This window comes from Athene cunicularia (assembly GCF_003259725.1).
Source record: "Athene cunicularia isolate RWA chromosome 2 unlocalized genomic scaffold, athCun1 chr2_part1, whole genome shotgun sequence".
NCBI lineage: Eukaryota > Metazoa > Chordata > Aves > Strigiformes > Strigidae > Athene > Athene cunicularia.
In genome coordinates this window covers 146,745,294-146,762,552 of record NW_020799095.1, presented here as the reverse complement: position 1 = coordinate 146,762,552, position 17,259 = coordinate 146,745,294, and the positions used below count along the sequence as shown (strand labels likewise).

The 17,259-nt window shown below is 38.1% G+C and overlaps 1 protein-coding gene across 2 annotated transcripts in view; it reads right to left on the bottom strand.

Moving 5' to 3' along the window:
- The window catches only part of KHDRBS3 (KH RNA binding domain containing, signal transduction associated 3), a 73,472-nt gene extending 56,442 nt beyond the window's left edge, over positions 1–17,030 (bottom strand). For both annotated transcript variants that reach the window (XR_003397686.1, XM_026841660.1), the window contains exons 1-2: positions 16,916–17,030; positions 5,459–5,575 (exon numbers count right to left, since the gene is read on the bottom strand). Coding sequence is in view for 1 of the 2 variants with exons in the window: in XM_026841660.1 (XP_026697461.1) it covers positions 5,459–5,575; positions 16,916–16,963 (165 nt within the window). In the remaining variant the exon portion in view is untranslated. The remainder of the gene's footprint in view (positions 1–5,458; positions 5,576–16,915) is intronic.
- Positions 17,031–17,259: the final 229 nt, after the last annotated feature.

Genomic DNA, 17,259 nt, shown 5'->3' with positions numbered 1-17,259 from the left:
ATTTGATCATCAACTCGCCTGGTAATAGCCGCAAGCAATAGAAAAAGTCAATTTCACATGCAATGCCTGGTGAAAGACTATTTAAATCAGTAATTTTAACAAAACCTAAGAAATTTCAGTGCAGGTTGTTCTAAAATCATTCCATAAGCAAACTTTTAAAGTAATTTTATCCTTTTTTCTTGCTTCACTTGAGAAGTTCAACGATTATAATTTTCTTCAATTCCGTAACATGACTTGGCAACACTACTCTCCACAGCTCTTAACACACAAATGAGAATGAGCTCACTTGGCATACGTCTCCCAAAATTAGGCACACATTAGGCATTTCAGGTTTTTTTTATTCCCCGTGATAACCAACACAAAAGCCACAGCTTGTTTCCATCCCAGTATCTCCGACAGTATTTTTAGCTCCCACAAAATCCTCTGCTTTCTATTATCTGACAGTACCTACATTGGTAAGGCTGGCCTAGTGCATGTGGATGATGCTTGGTTGGCAAAAACAGAGAACTTTTCATCCTTTCAGAAGCTCTCAAATCTCCATTGCAGTAGAGGGGGAAAGCACACCAGATGTGGAACAAGGGAGATAAGACAGCAAGGTCACCACTTGCTTTATTTAAAAAAAAAAATCTGTCCTTTGAATCTCCATCTTCTCACACAAACTGTATCATACCAAGTGGTTCATGGTTTGGACAATCTGATTTAACTTCATGTTATCCATACAATTTTCAGTGCAGTAATGCACTGCAAGGGCCTTATGAGAAAGATTACCCTATTTGCTTCATACCTTGTGCTCTTGTATTTCATTCCTTCGTGGTCCAGAACAAAGCAGAGTACTAGCACAGCTTATGATGCATGGCAGCACAAGGTATCTGGCAATGTGCCTACAACACAGTTAATATACTTTGACCCCTATTCTACCATATGTAGAATTTTTTGCTTTTCGTCGCCCTTGTCAAGCTATCAAGAACCAGATACCAGCCCTATAAGTCTACTGCTTTAAATCAGAAGTTGAGTAGCAGTATTTATCAAAACACGCTCATAGTACGGTCTGTTTTCATCTTCACTACATCGCCTTTGATTTAGATTCTAAATTTCTTTAGGTACTACCTGATATCTATTTTTAATATTATCTTAAATTTGGCTTCTGTCAGATTTAATAAACCATTCAGAACACTCAAGTTCTTGAAAGGCCTGTACCAGTCTCAAGCTATTAGTAACACATGAATAAACCAACTGGGGTGGAAAGCTGTAAGTTGTTTCTTCAGATTTACGGTAAAAAGCAATCTTGTCATGGAATAAAGTAATTCTGAAATAGATCCTTTTCTTCACTCTCCTGTAGACACATGAAAGCCTGAGTAGTCTAGCAGAAGGTATCTCAGCACTGACTAGTAAAAAGACATTGATGAAGTGACAGCACAGCTTGAAAAAAACATGTTATTTGAAGAGAATTACTGAATTTAGATATTGTATATCACAAGTAGATATATGAAATGGTCCTCCAGATGTTGACAAGAGATGGAAGCCTAGACTGATTCTAGAGCTCAGTTTAACAAGCAAGGAACACAGATATGAAAAATAAGACTTTAGAATGTGCTCTTAAACCCAGATCTCGTATTATGAAGATTGGTCATTCCAAAAAGGCAATTACAAGTCAGAGCTAGAGAAATACTGTTGCCCCAAATGAATTTCAAGTCAGACTGGTTTATCTGTATCTATTACCCTGTCTTATCTAATTGTTTCTCTAGGGAACTTGCAAAAGGTAATGGTGATCTTTGCTACATTTCCTTAACCTTCCACATCAATTAGCTTTCTTCCACAAGCCTTTGAAGTTATCTTAAAATAAAGTGTTTAGAACTTTAGATTAGTGAAGTCTATGAAGCTTACTGCCAATTTTCCTCACTTCAGCAAAGCAGTAATCATTAATTTAAAGCTGGTAATGCAGCAGGTATACTAACACACAAGTGCTTAGAAATACCTGACAATCTGATCCAGAGCTTCCAGCAAGTGGTTCATCCCAGAATCTGTGGTCACCATCACTGAGTAGCCATGAGCATAAGCTCTCTCACTTCTAGTGGCAGCAAAGGTGCTGCAGTGAACTTTAGAGACAACAGGTTAGATCCTCAGCTGTTGTGATGCAAATTTGGCTTCAGTGTAAGGATACTAATTTACATCAGCTGAAGGTTTTTTAAGTCTCTGGTAATTCCAAAGATTTTGCTAACTGTAGCAAATTCTAAACACAATAGTGCTTCAAAACTGAATGTAGGGGATTTTCCCAGGTATTTAAAGAATTTTACATTACAGTTCATGTCATTGAACATATTCTTATATCACCTATGCACTTCTGAAAACAAGGTTTGTTCCAATTTCCTGTTTACCAGAATACAGCATTGTTCAGATTTCACTTTCATCTGACCCTTAGATAAATTAAAATATCAATGAGAATTGGAAGAAGATCCTACATAATGGCAATCATACTTTTTAAATTATTCCTCCTGTCCTACAAGATGCAAAATAGCATGCTAGAAACCTGTGGATTTTCTGTTTGGTCAAACAGACCATTAGAAAACGGGGAGAAGCAACTATGATGGAGAAACTGTGTGGAAAATAACTCATGTTTGGAGTCACAGGTGTGAAGAAAAGGCAGGCTCTCCCCTATGCATGTGTCTAGGCTGGTTCAACACCTTGGTTCACCATTCATCTTCTCTAGATTAGTGCTCTGAGCATCGCCAAGGCAGCAATGAACTGCTTGGTTTTGTCACCTGGTTTACATGTAAGTAGAAGAGTAACATACACTACTGAACTACTGTTCTTCTATAGGAGCATCTCAGGCTTCTCTCTATTTGAAATATAACCTACAGGACAAAGGTTAATGGTTTTAAACTAAAAGAGGGTAGACTCAGACTAGATAATGAAGAATTTTTTTTTACAGTGAGCATGGTGAAACACTGGCACAGGTTGCCCAGAGAGGTAGTACGTCCCATCCCTTGAAACACTCAGGGTCAGGTTGGATGGGGTTTTGAGCAACTTGTTCTAGTTGGAAATGTCTCTGCTCATTGCAGGGGGGTTGGACTAGATGACCCTGAAAGGACCCTTCCAACCCATGATTCTAAGAGCAATATACTTCATTATTCATCAATAACACTAAAGACTCCACTAGATTTTCCAAGTAATACAAATCTGGTCACATGCAAGAATTGCTAGCTTTTCTGAGCAGCAACTTGTACACACCGAGTAATTCAATCCTTCAGCAAAGACCTCTCCTTTCTCATACAGAAAAAAAAAAAATAATCTATAATTAGGGTTCTCTTATTCAGGAGTTCTCTGGACAATACAGTAGTTCCAAAAATGCTAAATGGAATGTACAAAGATCAAAACAAATAATAAATTACTTGTTAAAGAGATATGGTTGAAACAGTACATAGGTAATCTACATGAAACTGGAATAAGTGTCTTGAGTTCTCGTTTGGTTAAGTTCTCCATATACAGAGTCTCTGGCTTGCTAAGCCACATCCCCAAAGAACTAGGGACAAGTGCAACCTGGTCTTGGTTATTAGCTGATAGGATGCCTTTAATAGCACCAGTACTTTCTTCTACATATCCTGTAGGTTCAATTGAGTACTGGAAACAGTGTCATTTGTCATTCAGAATTAAAGCAGACTAAAGGACTACTCTAAATAGGTACATACAAGCTATTCTAGCTCTATCATTCCAAAGTATCCAACTGGCTCCTCTCTACTGTACCTTTTAAAAACACAGCCAGACCTACAGTGACAGGCATCTTACTGTTTCTGAACTCAAAGATTAACTGTATTGAAGTTCTCCAAACAATAGCTCAAACAACTTTATTACAGTTTTCAAAAAAATTACTTAAGCAGTTTTGGCCAGCATCTCAGCCAAGGAGATGTCTAGTAACAATTTGAACAATTACTTCTTTACCAAAGGAAACAAGAAGCTTGTATAATTTAAATAGAAACCTTTAAAGTTTCCCCAGAATTCTGAGACTCAAGTTAGGATCTGAACTTGTCAGTGTGATCTGTTTTTAATAAAATGTTATACTGTAAAGCTGTTAGAAAAACCCAGGGGCCTTACTACTCCATGACACATTGCACTTTGATACAGAAACATCTAATGCAGCAACAGGAGAATGTCAGTTGACACATTTCACAAGTACTCCAGAAAGTTCACCAAGCATCATTTAAAACAGAATTTGGAGACTTACTTTGTCATCCTGGCTTAGAGCAAGTTTACTTTATATTCTTTCTAGTTGAATCATATTTCCTCTTAAAGTTACTAGCAATGTAGTTTTTCATAACTAGTTGTGAAACACTTAAAGTTGTATTGTATTACATAACAGTTCCCATTCAAAAAAAAAAAATCGCTCATCTTCAAGTCAATAAGACAATTTGTGTAAACTTGTTATATTTAATAAAAATATCCCCAAGAAGGAACTAAGAGTAAGAGTTAACTTACACAGAACAAAGTAATTATGGGCTCTGATCAAGTTCTTAATACTCTATAAATCACATACCATTATATTTTGCTGATGAAGAGATGTGCTAAGAAGTATAGTTTAGGAAATTCAGTAGCCAGCCCTCCAAGTCACTCCTCCATATGCATCTCATTACCAGTCTTTACAGCACACAGTTTTTAAATTTCAGATTACATAAGCACAGAAAGATTTCACTAGAGGCCTATAAAACATGGTATGCTACAGGCAAGAAATATGCTCAGTGTTTTAATTTGTATCATTAGGAATGCTCCAATTAAAAAATGCAGCTTACCAGACAGCTGACATCTCCTCACTGATATACATTTACCTGCTACAGATTTAGCCAGATTTATTTCAGTGAAGAGTGAAACTCACTAGTACAAACACCTAGCAAGCTAAAGGGTCTCCTCTGCCATCTACTTTGGCTCTTGTAATAGATACATCCAGTATAACCAAACACTTCCCAAAGAAACAACTGCAGTTTGTCAACTGCTCAAGCTGCATAAGTCATCCTCAGAGCTGTGAAATTCATGGTTGTATTTTATCTCCTTTCACCAGCTGTTTTTCCTCTTTGTCTATAAATGTTAAGTGTTCTTATGTGAATATGTTTGTTTGGATCTATCTAGAAAATCAGGTTCCTTCAAAAGCAAGAATGCTGCCATAGTCACTTGGGCATTAATTATAAACTGTAGAAAACCAACTTAGATCACACCACTGGTAATGCCCCACTCACATCCCCAAGGACCACAGTTTGGGGAGCCCTACTTACAGCTCATGGTAGTTTCAAAATACTCTGAGAACAGACTGCCTGGAAAACAGACTCCATCTGAATTTAACCAATATAAGGACATCCTATGCTTCTTATTTGCTCCAATTTGTCACAGGGTTTGTTCACCTCCCCTGAAATTTTAGGTAAGTTAGAAAATACAGGCATCAATCACTTCACTAACAGTCATACTCAGGTCTTACCTTTGTCTTGTCCCTCATAGAACCTTTTCCCAAAATAGACATTTTTGTCAGTGTTTCTTCCTGTAAACGCTTTAGAGAATTGCCACGTGGACCCAAAAGTTTTCCCACAAAGTTGAACTGTAAGGAAAAAAAAAATAAGCTCATTAGATTTTTAAGCATAAAAACATGCAAAACGGAATATTTTGCTGAAACATTTTTGTTCTACAAGTGTTAGATCATAAATTACAATGTCATTAAGTACAACTGTGTTGAACAGTTAATAGCATGTCCACCAGGTGTCAACAGAAACACAGAAGTACCTGAACTCAAGCAGTATAGGAAGAACTTTGTGTTTATCCCATTCAACAATGCAAACAGATGTACTCAAACTGCAACTCAGTTTTTCAACAATTGTTACCAGGTACATAACCTTAAAAACAAAGCTGGCAGCAATCTCACAGATACAATACAAAGCTCTGAAGAAAAATCTCATTGGCCTTATCCTCCCTTGAAGATTTATGCAGTAACCCATACAATGTGCCCTAAACTAAAACTCAAACAAGGAATTAAATGCAGCACAAACATGGTCCCAAACCAGAATCTACATTTAAGATCTTTTCAAGTATCACTCAACTCCCATTATCACTGAAGTTTACCAAAGCCACGGTGGGGTTCACAACCATGGCATTATACCATTGGGATAACTATAGAGAAGAAAGTGGTGAGCCACAAAAAGGAAGAAAAAGAAAACCCAACCATTTCCATTCATAGAAAACACCCAAACATACAGCTGATGTTCTTTCAGCCCAAAAGGTACTTCGGAGGGAAAGAAGGGTAAAGAAAACTGGTCTCAAAATCAATTCACAACAAAGGAAAACAACAAGGGAGAACCTGCCTGTTGTCATTTCAGTGACACAAAACTGGGTTTCATAGAGCCCGGAGGTAGGAAAGTTCTCATGAGCATTGTCCCACGGGGTATATATTCCCAGTCACACATATCAGGAGAAGAGCTGTATACATTCAGCGGCCCACTTTCATACATTGCTGCACTTTGTTTTGGAAGTTATATAAAATTTGAAGGACAGTTATAGAGAAGACTTCAGGATTCACTGAAAGTATGCATACAACTATTTTAGTTGGGAAAAGAACACCCGAGAAGAGCTGACAAACATAAGCTACACTTGGAAATTAGTATGGAATGCTGCAGAAACTCCCTGAAAGCAGCAATTTATTCCTGTATTGGATTTACATGGCAAGGTTTTGGTAGCAGGAGGCTGCAGGGGTGAATTCTGTGAAAAGATGCCAGAAGTTGCTCCCATGTTGTCTAGAACCAGCTCCAAGACAGACTCACCACTGCCCAAAGCTTAGTCCATCAGCCACACAGCACCTATGATATTTAAGAAAGGGTAAAACCACTACAAAGTTGAGCCAACTGAGACAAATGAGACAAAACTCTGCAGACCCCAAGGTCAGTGAGGGGAGGGGCAGGAGGTGCTCCAGGCACAGAGCAGAGGTTCCCCTGCAGCCCGTGGTGCAGCCCGTGGTGAGGCAGCTGTGCCCTGCACCCATGGAGCTCCATGGGGGAGCAGAGACCCACCTGCAGCCCGGGGGGGACCCCACGCCGGAGCAGGGGGATGCCCGAAGGAGGCTGTGACCCCGTGGGAAGCCCACGCTGGAGCAGGCTCCTGGCAGGACCTGTGGCCCCGTGGAGAGAGGAGCCCACGCTGCAGCAGGTTTGCTGGCAGGACTTGTGACCCTGTGGGGGACCCATGCTGGAGCAGTCTGTTCCACAGGGTGCAGCCTTTCAGGAAGGGAACCACACTGGAGCAGATTATGAACTACTATCCTGTGGGAGGAACCCCAGGCTGAAGCAGGGGAAGAGCAGGAAGAAGGAGCAGCAGAGAGTGTTATGAGCTGACCACAAACCCCATTCTCCATCCCCCTGTGCCACTTGGGGGAAGAAGGTAGAAGAGTCAGGAGTGAAGTTGAGCACAGAAAGGGGGGCAATTGTAGGAAAGGTGGGTTTAGTTTTATTTCTCACTATCTTTCTGTTACAATTAATTGGCAATAAATTCAGTCAAGTCTGTTTTGTCCATGACTTTGCCAAGTGATCTCCCTGTCCTTTTCTCAACCCACAAACTCTCCATCTTTCTCCCCTCATCCTGTTGAGGAAGAAGAGTGATAGAACAGCTTGGTGGGCACCTGGCAGGCAGCAAAGGTCAACCCAGAGATTTATAAAGCTGCTGTTCAGGAATATTTACTATCCCCAGTGAGAATGTAAAACCAGGATGTTCATTGTTGGAACCCAGATTGACATAACCATGTTAATAAAAAAAGATAGTTCTAAGCACAAATATAATTACATTGATGCTAAAAAGTAAACAGGCTTAAATTACTTGGTTTGTAGCCTCAAATTTATTTAACAGTTTAAGTTTTCGGACTCTTCCCCTACTACTGCGCCACTAAAGGCCCAAGATGGGCTGCTTCGACCTCTCTGTTCCTCTGGAGAAGTTTGAAAACACTTGACAATGGGTTAGTAGCAGCTCAAAATCCTTTATTGCTGACAAAAAAGGCCCAACTGCAGTCAACCTACAGCACAGAAAGTGTACAGCTCTAGTTCACCCACTTCAGCTTTAGACAAGAAATGCAAGCATTAAAAGCCTACTAAATGTGAAAATATGATTTTGTTTTCTCCTTAGTAATTGCAAGATCATCTCCCAATGCAGACCTGAGTTAAAACCAAGATACAATTGAACAAATTGCATATGGATGACTCAAGTCCACAGAAGCTATTAAATTTAAGGCCTTCCATGAACTAGTCTCTTCCAAAATTATCAGGCCAAATTAAGAAATTCTCAGGCAATTTTTGTTTTATCTTATATTCTAAGATACAGCCAAGGAAAATATTTATCAGAAATAAGCTGTCCAACAAAACAGTAATATCTCTTGCTGAGAATATTCAAGACTCGAGGTCACTGACAGGACCCTGTGTAATCTGCTTTAGTCATGATTTCAACAGAACATTGGACTAAATGTTCTCTAGATGTCCCTTCCAACTTGTACTTCTGATTTTATTATTTCTGGAGGTGTAACTAAAAAAAATGAAACAAGTTGAAGCAGTTCAGACCTAGTCTAACTTCCAGAAGTCAATAACTCCTTATGAACAGTTTGCTTAAATAAAGGATCATTACTTATGAGCAGGGAGTTCATAGTTAAGCTCAAATGAAAGCTTTCATATAGCGGAATACCTACATCAGTTTTTCAAGCATTACTTATGGTTACTTTAAAATAGCCTTGTAAGTTATTAGGAACACAAACACTGCATACACTTAAAATGAGAGATTTTCCATTTACAGTGAAGTATGCTGAAATTACTTCAGATTGTTGAGTCCCTGCGGTCTGGTATAGTCTAAATATCCAGCGGTATTCTTAGTTAAAATATTCAGGTGAAGTTTTGCTCCATTTTTGAATGCAATTTAGGAGCAGACAAGCATGTATTTAACACAGTGCATAGCTCTGAACATCACTTCTTCACTGGAACAAACAACTATCTGACAATTAAAATACAAACTACAAATCTTAGCAAATGGAAGTGCATATCTGCAACAAAAGCAAAATCCACTTTGCATGCAATCGAAATAGCTAAAAGGCTTTGGTGCTCAGAATATTTGGGTGTTTCAATGCATTTTTTTACTGCAGCTGTGTTATTTTAAAGCCTAACAGTTTAATTTTTTGTGTATATCTAAAAATTGACCTACAAAACTGTACACCACCAGAAGTGTCACCTTCTCAAAAATCAAAAAACCTCTAGCATTGAAGCTAGACATTATGGTAACTATACAAGTAGCTGCACAGATGACATGTTCTAGACAACACAGTTAATGAACATGAAAGTGTATTAGCTGTATCCTGAGGTCCAATGAACTCTTCTTTCCTGTGCATTGAGGCTCTAATTATTAGTTTTGACAAGTCTGAAGCATGAGAAAACTGTGCTGCAAGTCTGAAATTCTGCTGATTTGAAAGCACAGTACCTCTAGATGTAGCTTAAAAACACAATGAACATTGAAGGTTACTAAAAAATGGCTTACAATGCAGTCCCGAAGACTTTTTGATCTCATGTAACAAAGACAAAAAGCTTTTGAACATTTCAGTTAATTATGCCGTAAAACAAAACCCATTTATGATACTGAATGAATTCTTTCAGTAGAAAACATTTACTTTGAACAGGTACTGTATTTCATTCGAGCCACTGGTTTATCTTTTACATCAAATGGTTAACATCAGATCAGTAAATGTTTATTTTGAAGTATTTCAGAGATACAAAAACACTCAAAAAGATGTCAAATTACTATAATTATTTATACCCTTTATCCCCAGCAATCAAGGAGTAGGACAACTCAGACTTATAGGTACAAAACCACTACAGTAATACAAGTTTGTTACAAAATTAACAAATCCAGCCTATCTGCTGGTGAAACAGAAATCATTGTCTGACATATCCAAGTCAGCTCTTACACAAGATACTCACGTATAAGCTTCATGGGCCCTCCCCATGTTCCACATCTAGAGTTTATTTGCCCAAGAGCACAAGTAGAAACAAAAAAAAAAAATCAGGTCCAGTATTGAATTCAAGCTTATAAACAAACTATCTCTGAATTAGAGGCATTGGATAGCAACAAGAAAACATAGGAGCAGCTCTGTACAAGTCAGATCAGTCATGTTCACTAGTTCTGGCTCAGAATCAGACATGCCAGATTGCCCTCTTCTCACCTTTCTCCCTAGTAGAGCACGGTCACATCCAAACTGCTGTAAATACCTCAAGCTATCCTCTAGTTCACTAGCTTCATCTTAACATTGTATTAAGGCAGTCACACTGCCTTCCAGTACAAGCTGATGTGGAAGCTATTGCCCAATACACAGTTGTAAAGGATAACTGAACTCCGAAGAGCCAGCCATGAATGTTATTATACACCAGATGATTCATCTGTTAAATCAAGGATTGTCTCTACATTAAGACAGCTTCTGATGTCTTAGGTAAGACTCATGATACTATGGATGATGGTACATAAAACAGAAGATAGAGTCTCCAACTCAAAGCTGCTTCTAGACCAGCTCTGAAGGATATGCCAAATATGGTACCTCGAACAAAATCGCAGCAAAATATTTAAGGCATATTTACAAAAACAGTATCAGGATTCAGATTAACAGACCTGGGAGGTCACAGTTTGAAAGTGATGGGAAAAATTGTTACCTCAGCTACACTTCAAGCCAAATAACATTCCAGTAGTGATAAACAGTACCCTCTGCAGTCTCAGATCATTACAAACTATCACCAGATACACGTTAATTTGAGCAAAAGGATGCAAGATTTAAGGGGTGTTCTTATTCCCTAAAATTTATCACTGAAAGCACATCCTGCTATATCTACACCTCTGTTTACTCTGTGGGTAAAGATACACCATCAAGTGCAACAGCTCCTTCTCAATGGGGATTCTACCCCTTGGCCATGGTGTCTGCTAGCCCACAAATACTGGTTAACTCCACCAATATTGAAAGCATATATGTTTCCCCTTTAACAGATTACCTTAATGTACTGTATAACCAAAAAATCTCCCATTTAAATACATTAATATAGAAAATTTATCCCAATAGAAACAGTAAAAAAATCAATAATCATGTTTTTGCTTGAAAATTGTTTCTTCTCTAGACATTCATAAATCTTCATTTTAAGAAGCATTTCTGCAGATATAATGGAGATTAGAAACATCACTGCTTAACACTCATTTCTTCAGAATCCCCAAATCAAAATATGAATAACAGTCATCTAGAGATTTATTTCCTTATCAGATCACTGCTTGAAACTACTATTCCCTGAAAACAGTTCTGGAGAAAACACAGCTACAAACAGTATACGAGTGAGACATTCTCTTCATAAGCATTTGATCTAATGTATGAGTTTCAGCAGAAGACAAAGTGATGCCAGTGCTACAGCATGTTCAAGTGTATATATTACAGAAAGGGGGATACAATATAAAAAGTAATAATCCTTGTTTATCTCCACCAAGACAAGCGTGCTGGGAATGGTTCATCCAGCTTAAAATACTTAGTGGAAGTATAAATGCTTGACCAAATGCTTTCCTGTAAAGCTCTAAGCAAGCCATTGCCATTAAAGCCATAGAAAGCTTTCTTGGCATATTAGTTTTCTGCAACGGTTCCTCTGTGATAGGGTCACTAGAAAAAAACCCAGTTAAATTAAGATTCAGAGCACTTTCCCTTACAATGACTTGAAAACAGGAAGACTGCAAAACCTTATCCTCAAGAAAATAAGGTTTGTACAGAGAGGTAAATACTTCAAGCATCTGTATTGTACCACAAACTACTCTCTCCTCCACAGAACAGTAATAGGTCTTTAAACATTTATTTACTGAAAGCTTGGTCAATTACTATGAAGTTGCTCAAAAGTTGTAATGGTATTACATTTGATGCTTGTTCCCCCATGTCACTTATGGTTATACAACCACATTTTCTCATTTCTAAGAAATCCTTAAAACTAAGCTATTATGAAAAATTGTTTTCAAACTAGTCATGTGATTAAAATATTAAACTCTCCATAACTTTATGTAACAACTGCAGATATGACAGACATTTTAAAATAGATATTTTCACTTTAATGTTGAGCTAAAAGGCTTAAACTGACACCAGTTTCATAAGTCAGTAACTTTTGAGACTATATTTAAAGGACCACTTCAGGGAACACAACACAGACCATTTCTTACTGACTTCAGAGATTTACCTAGTATTTAAGTGTAGATCTATGAGCAATTTTTGAAGAGGTAGCTTGTCACAAGAAAATAATTGTTCCCATAGTTTTGAAATGGAATAGTATTTCATGGAAAACCATCATCATTCCACTTATCCATGGAAGCTATTTTTATCTCTGAATTCAGAACACTTGAGTTCAGTAACTGTCAAAGCAAAATCAGATTTCTGAGACTAAACTACTTCACAATGTATATTCATTATATGTGTGGGAGGGGGGATAACACCCTCCTGCCTGATTTGTACGTATCTAAGCTATGAAACCCCTCTCATGCTGGCGTTTCGTATCACTGTTCGGGTTGATCCAGAAAGTCCCTTCACCAAGACAACATCATGACCTTCCATGGCCAGCTGAATTCTGCCTTGAAGTCTGTGCAAGTTTGAATACTATTTTCAAGCCTGAAATACAGCAGGAGTACAGGTTTAAGGGTCACATTTTCATACTTGACCTACAATCATTGATGTACTCAGCTGATCAAATAGCAAGGCGTATTAAATCACCCTGAACTCCACTGCCTAAGTTGACAAGATCTCATTCCACTAATGGCAGTTTAGACATCCTGCATCCACATGGACTCCTACCTGTGGTGACTTGATTTACAACTGAATCCTGCCTCAAAAAGTTGGCCCTTGCCCAATAAGGTCAGGTAAGAGCCCTGACCTCCCTAATCCTTGCTTGTAGCACATGTCTGTTACAAAGGATTGCAGACAGCATGACCAAAGCATATTCATTCCTCACTTAAGTACCTCAGATTAATTTCCTTTTCACGGCAATTCAGACTTCTCAGAGGAATCTGTAGAGCTGGACCAACCTGAAAAATTCATAACAATATTGTATACAAACATGTTTTGGAAAGACTTGACTGGACCTGCAATCTGTAGAACAGTTTCCACAAGTTTCCACCTTGCCAAGTAAGACTATCTGTCACTGTATCAAGAGATACTAATTCAGGGGTTTTTTTTAATGTGTACTGGACTCTAAAGAACACAACTGAAGAAATTAATTCAAATGCACAACCAGCTTCAAGCAGAAACTGAACATAACTCCTGGGACTACCTTACATTATTTCATAAAGCAGACAAAGTTCAGGCTGTCTTGATTAGTCTATCACCTTCCATCAAGGTCCAGACATGAAAAAAAAAACATTTAGACCAGCTACCTCTAGCATTAGACATTAAGCCTGTTAATGCTGCCAAGGTCTGAGCAAGACAGAAGGTCCCAGCTAGAGGATATACATATATAGCATGCAGAAGCAACCAAGAGCTGTTCGGTAGGAGGCATGTTAAGCACATCACCACAGACTCGACTACGCACTAAGAAGACTACCAGAAACTCACAGTTTTGGCAGGGAGACCAAGATGCCCCCAGAAAAGTAGAATACCTACTTTTGAATCTGAGGTCTAACAGATTCTTTTCCAATAGAAACCCAGCTGTTCTGAAATTCAGTTGAATAGCTTTCTGCTGCAGTTAACCTGTCACCTTCCAGGGCTGTCAGAGGTAATGAGGCTAAATTTGCACAGGACCCAGCTATGAGCCCGTGAGAATATATCTGACAGGAAAGGTAATGTGAGCAGGCATTACAATGCCAGGCTGATCAGATCAGAGCTAGGACTGCCTGACCTGTGTTGAGGTTATTATGATTTATTCAAGGAGTCAGAGAGAAGTTTTAAAGAGGGAAAGGGCAATGAAATAAAGAAAACTTAGTTAACCCTGTGTCAGGTCCAGTAAGCTGTTTGAATGGGGGTAGTGCAGTGGTGGGCTGTTTTGGTCCAGAGACCTCATTTATCACCTAACAATGACTTCATTCATCTTATCTATATACCTAAACAGCAGAGGCATCTTTGCTTGCTAGATTATCACTGGCAAATATAAACAAAGGAATAGTTCCTGCTAGCAAGATCACTTATATTCGTAGATAGTTTCATTTTCAGACATTAAAAGATTAAGGATTTAATAACTTGAATAACTTGCTATTTTGGTCTTGTTTAAAATCATGATCATTTATTTGGGGAAGCACTATTTTATTCATAAAGTTGAAACAACTTTAGTCTCACTTTGCAGATACTCAAGTTTGCCATATTCAAGCCCAACTGGTGCCCCAGTGCTAGCTTGACAGATTGATCGATTTTAGTGACTTGGTCAGCCTCAAACAGTAGATTCCCAGTTCAACACCAAAACCACTATGTCTCCTGAAATACTGGAGGTATTTTTTTATTCAGGATCTGCCACAGCAGCTAATAGCATTAGTGTGAACTGCAGGCATACAGAAACAGATGCCAGCTTGCTAAACTCAATACTCACATGCAGAAGAGCTTTTTGCACAGATTTCATCCATATTTCAGTCTTAAGCTCCTTCTGAAGCCATTTGTCACCAATCCTGATCAGTAGGAAGGAAAAATTTGCTCATAAAACACAAGTAAATCTTTTAACCCTTCTTCTGAGGAACCATCACTTTGTACTTCCTACAAACAACACCGTTGCACTAATACTAACATCTCTTGTAGGCAAAATAGTCTAGGAAACTGCACAAATGCACAGAAAAGAGTAGAGAGGCACAAAGCATTTACATGAAGCACCATTTTGGATTTTATAAGCATCATGTAATACTTTCTGCTTAGTTCTTCAGAATCTGAATATGTAATGAATGCCCTCTAAATACAGCTCAGTGAAACCAAGATGACTGGAATAATTCCATATCTACCCCAAAAGACTTGACAAGCATCGCTAATTTATGAGCCCTCCTCTGAACACCCCTAACAGGAAGAGCCTTTAGGGAAAACATGATGTAAAAAGACTTTGTACAGGCATTCAAAACTCATGACACCCGCTGCAGACTACAGTATGGCAGAGTAAGGCGCTCTCTTTGCCATGTCAAAGCTATGTCACTCCATACAATGTATTTAAAATTTATTAGATCTCAAATAAAACCACAAGCCTGGTTCTAGTAAACAAGTGATACTGAACTGCAGTGACTGCTTGTGGTTTAGGGTGGGCGTTTTTCAGGGAAGATCAAGAGTATCTGTCCTAAGTCAGATTTGATACTTACCTCCCAGACTACTCCTATACACTGAGAAGTTTTATTTCCTTCTGACTATGGGGAATCTAATGAGTGAACTTTAACATAAATATCCATCTATATGTAATAAAGTGGAAATTTTACAAAAAGTTGAGCCTCCCCTATACTGGGGTAGAAATATTCTTAAATAGAAAATACCTAGAAATTTATTCACTCTGGCAGAAGGGAGATCTGTGTGAGTGGAGGCATCAGTATTCTGCTTTCTGTGTAGAAAGTCCTAGTGGAGCCACAGGAACTGCCACAGTATGTCTATTCTACACAGCAGTTGTACTCTGTACCCCTGGATCCTTGTGGTCCAGAGAGACATACAGGATTATAAAGCTCTATCTGGATATAAATTCAGGTTTCTTTCCAAAGCACATACCAGGCTTTATTCCAGCTCAAAGACCATCTCCATGACCCAGAGCTACTGATCACAGAGAAGAGCATACCTGCTCATTCTTAAGATGGCAAGGGCTCTGTTACTAGCTATCCTAAATAAGAATGTCAGTGTTTAGTCTCTTAAAAGAAAGTTGATGCCACATAAAGAAGCAGAAGCACCTTTCAAAAGGCACTGATTCCCTTTAATACGCATTTTGCCTTTCTTTCCCTTGAGCTCTAGTATCTACATCTCAGCATCTAAGAGAAACATCCTGATTGCAAACATCAACCATGTAAGGTTCCCCTATTACCTTCCCATCTTTATGTTTCTGTATGCATGTATATATGTCTTCAGTCATAAAAGATGACTAAGAGTCCCAAGGAGGTTTCCACATAAATGGTACATAGTCTTGAATTCACTGAAACAGTATTTCAAATAACTTTGAACATCAGTGAAGCAATTCCAACAAGTTACTCAGCATAGTTTGAGAAAAACGCTGATAGTATGGAAAAACTTATAAAGTCTTCCTAAAACAAAACGAAGGAATTATTTTCCTCCATGAGCAAAGTCTTGAAATAGCTAGTAGAAAGAAAAAGCCATTTCAAACAAGAAAAAAGTGCTAATCTGATTTTTGTAACATTAACCTAAAATTTGAAAAGGGACCAAAAGAATAAAGTTCCACAGCCTGTTCAATGTTGAATAAATGCTTTCAGGTAGCAACATTTCAGTGCAGAAAAATATTTGGCAGTAGTATTAAGAATTCATGGTGGTCAAAGATATTAACAAAACAGTCCCTACCCCTCCAGAACAGAATGCATAATGTAGCAGCATAGATATAACTAACTCAAGACTAACAGTGGCTGAAACTTAGGAGATGAGAAAGTTTACACAGTGAGTTCCTTACTAGTGCATTTTAAGCTGCACTACTTCTATTTACAATAGGAAAATTTCAAAGCCTGGTAGAGTCAATTTAAACATACTTCCTTCTTTCTGATATTCTGAAGATCTTGATATCCTGAAAATAATTAATTTATTTGTTGCCAACATACTGTTTTGTGTCACCAGTGCCACTTTCCCGCACATTTATTCCAAGAACCAGTCCTACTTTAGAACTTCTATAGAACAAACTGCAGAACAGTAACAGTAGAGATTGTGAAGATATTAGTGGAATATCTTTTATAAGTACTTAGATTAATTTATCAGTATGAAAGCTGGGCTTACCTTAGGGAATTGTTTTACTGGAATCAAAACTTTCTGTCCCAACTTCATATTTTTATTGATGACCACATCAATATATTTTTCTTCTTCCTTTCCTTCCCCCTTCTGGAATTTTTCAATTTCTGTTAAAGCAAAAAAAGTTCTTGTCTCAGTTTAATACAGTCTAAAAGCTTAGAATCCTCAAAATTAGTATTAATTAAAAATTTTAGAACTAATACTGTATGGCATAATACATAAGACATGTTGTGTAACTAAACATAGAGCTAGTTATTCAGGGAGTAAACCATGTTTTGCTTTTTCAGACTAATATTCATCTTCATATCAGTACCTTGAATTAGCACTGTAAG